The 3,032-nt window shown below is 33.2% G+C and overlaps 1 protein-coding gene across 1 annotated transcript; it reads right to left on the bottom strand.

Annotated features, from left to right (window-relative positions):
* Window positions 1–451: 451 nt before the first annotated feature.
* On the bottom strand, window positions 452–1,195 carry LOC148579306 (uncharacterized). Its single transcript, XM_088489489.1, has one exon. The coding sequence runs from the start codon at window positions 1,193–1,195 to the stop codon at window positions 452–454; it is 744 nt and encodes a 247-aa protein (XP_088345615.1).
* Between the last annotated feature and the right edge of the window lie 1,837 nt (window positions 1,196–3,032).

The raw sequence follows: 3,032 nt of genomic DNA, 5'->3' as shown, positions 1-3,032 counted from the left end.
GGCAAAAATCCTAACGTCAATGACAAAATAAAAAAAATTATCTACGTTGAAACTTGAAAGGTAACTTTGCATATGATGGAGTTAATGTCATTCTAGGGATGAAGACCTTTTCACCTTGACTGTTTCCTGATAAAATTTTGGCTTCAATAATCTTATTTCTAAGTCTCGTGACAATTAATCTAGTTCCATTACAAAGTCCAGCAGAGTGATCAATATTTTGAATTAGCATAACTGGACAACCTTCTTTAAATGACAGCTCATGATTTGGCAACCCAGAGGATTTTATTGTTGCCAAAAATCTGGTGTATGTATGCAAGCAACTGTGTCATCAGTTCCTTCTTTAAAGCAAGGTGAACCTGAGCTCAGATATGTTCTCAATTCATTTTTATTCAAAGATAGCATGTAATCATTAATCTCTTCAACATTGTTAATAGTTGGGGCTAAAATTGCTCTACTTTGCAGGTGATGAATTTTGACAATCCTTTAGATAATCACTGTATGTAGCCTGAACAATTGCCTCGACTAGATTGCCAAGAGTATTGATTAATAGTTCATATGGTATGGGAACTAAATTGCTCCCATCATCGGAATTTCCAAGCTTCCCATCTCCAAGATCAAGGATCCATTTTGCAAATCTTTTTGTTTCCTCGGTGGTTTGTCTTTCATTTGAAGACTTTAGTCGCATGTTTTGGGTCAAATTTAATATCTGACAGTTATGACATAGGTAAGAAGAATTTATAGATGCACTGACAATATCCTGCCTAGATCTTTTTGTAATAACTGGAAGAATTTGTTTAAAATCTCCACCAAAAACAACTATTTTTCCTCCAAACGGCAAGATTAAACTTGATTCATTTGTATGCCGAAGTAAGTCTCTCATTGTTCGGTCAAGTGCTTCAAAACAAAACTTATTCATCATTGGTGCTTCATCCCAAATAATGAGTTTAGTTCTTGAAATTAATTCTGCTAATGGACTGCCTTGTTTAATGTTGCAAGTAGAAAATTCATCAGGAATAAGAGAAATTGCAAATCTTGAATGAGCAGTTCTCCCTCCTAGTAATAAAAGAGATGCTATTCCACTTGAAGCTACAGTTAAAACTATTTCACCTTTAGATCTAAGAGCAGCTGACAGTGTTCTCCAAAGAAATATTTTTTCCAGTGCCTCTGTATCCATATAGAAAGAAAATACGGCCATTATCTGAATTTGTAGCTTCAACAACTTTTTCGTACATGTTTCATTGTTCTGTTGTCATTTGAGATAAGTATTGTTTGTGTTGTTCAGCTAACAAAACACGGTCATAGTTAAGTTTGTCTAATATTAATTTGTTGTGTAGAATATCTTGTCTTCGAAGATTAATGTTATCTATATTTGGATATGGCATTGTTGGGAATTCTTGAAGTGACTTTCCATTACTATTAAGTATCTCCTCAATTTCAATGAGAGTTAGTTGCAATAACTCTTCATCTGACATGACCAGATCTAAAAAATGAATAAAAAAGACATATTAGCAGAAATTAAACTAATATATTTAATATGTACTTTTTAAATATAAATTAGTTACTGTATTTATAAATATAGTTTTTTTAATAGCATGCAAACTAAGATAGTGTATATGTTTATATAGACTTTAATATTGAAATATACCTAGTAAGTTAAACATATTTATATGATTATGCAAAATTCCATCTGATAATAGTGTCTAGCATTTCTCCCAAACGACTTCTAGTCGTATCATTGAGTTTGACCATAATAGGGTTACAAAGAGTTTCCGTAAATATTGACCCGAACCCCAATAACTTGCTTCTTTAATTGCATCAACATATTCCTGATCATCGTCTGATAAACCCCGTGCATAACATGCATCTCTATATGAAGAGTAAATAATATTGTTGTAGGTTCTTAGATCCTTGAAACTTCTTGGACACCTTACAATATTCAATAGCATTCTCAAGTAGTATAATTCACCGGATGATGGTGATAGAAAGAATAATCTTTCGATGACAGTGTCGGCTTTTCGTGGTTCCCATACTCGAAGTTGGCTTTTCCAAATAATTTTTCTTGGAAAATCAGTATAAGTTAATTGTCTGGCTTTATTGTATTTTCTATTAGCTCTGAACCATGCTATAAACATCGATTCTTTAACAGTTGCCTTTTGAACTGCCTCTGTTAGTGTGTCTTTATCTTCAAATATGGTGATTTATTCATCAGGAAAGTGAAAACTTAATCTTTCAACAAATGGATTTCTATAGTGTATATCATATGCAAAGATTCTCCATGCAGATTCATAAGGTGAAATGTACCGACAATCATAAAATATTTTGATCTCATCAACGATACAGTTTGCATTCTCAGCTTCTGAATTTGAATAAAAAGATGCTGTAACCCGGTCACTTCCCTTGTTGACATATTTGAAGAGATATTTGATTGATCTGGATTGGTTGCACCATTCAACATTTATATGAGCACCATATTTTAACAATAAGAACTTATTGTGGGGAACAACGTATCGATTATCCAAGTGAATTCCAGATATCTCAATAATGCGACCATCATTTTGCCGGCTGTAAACTGGATACCCATTATGATCAATGGTGGTATGTTCACCAAATTTTTTAGGGAAGTGACGAATGCATTGTCCATTTTCCATGCAAGGTGAGTTTTTTCGTGCAGTTTCGCATGGCCCATGCATCATTAAATTCTTAATTGCTTTATAGTATTCTACATCTAGCACTGGATCTGGAATTTCAGCTGATATGATGGTGTCAATGTCCTCAGGAGTAGGATATTTATGTCTTTGCGCAAGAAACAACAATATATGTGCATGCGGTAACCCGCGCTTCTGGAATTCAAAAAAATAAAAAAAAATGTTGTTCTTATAAATAGAGAGATATAGAATATAAGTATAAATATTCATGGTAAATATAAAGGTCAGCGATTTACCTGCCATAGACGTGCCAAATAGTCTATTCTTGTCTATATCTTTAATAATCTTGTCTAGTTTAGCTTTGAATAGTCTACATACAACATCAGG

Source organism: Arachis ipaensis, chromosome B10 (genome assembly GCF_059453495.1).
Source record: "Arachis ipaensis isolate K30076 ecotype BB chromosome B10, ASM5945349v1, whole genome shotgun sequence".
Taxonomy (NCBI): domain Eukaryota; kingdom Viridiplantae; phylum Streptophyta; class Magnoliopsida; order Fabales; family Fabaceae; genus Arachis; species Arachis ipaensis.
The sequence above is the reverse complement of the archived record's forward strand: the minus strand, read 5'-3'. Positions and strand labels throughout refer to the sequence as shown.

Bases quoted from the DNA above. Each gene is read 5' to 3' on its own strand.
- LOC148579306 (XM_088489489.1), bottom strand. From the start codon at position 1,195: ATGGCCGTATTTTCTTTCTATATGGATACAGAGGCACTGGAAAAAATA.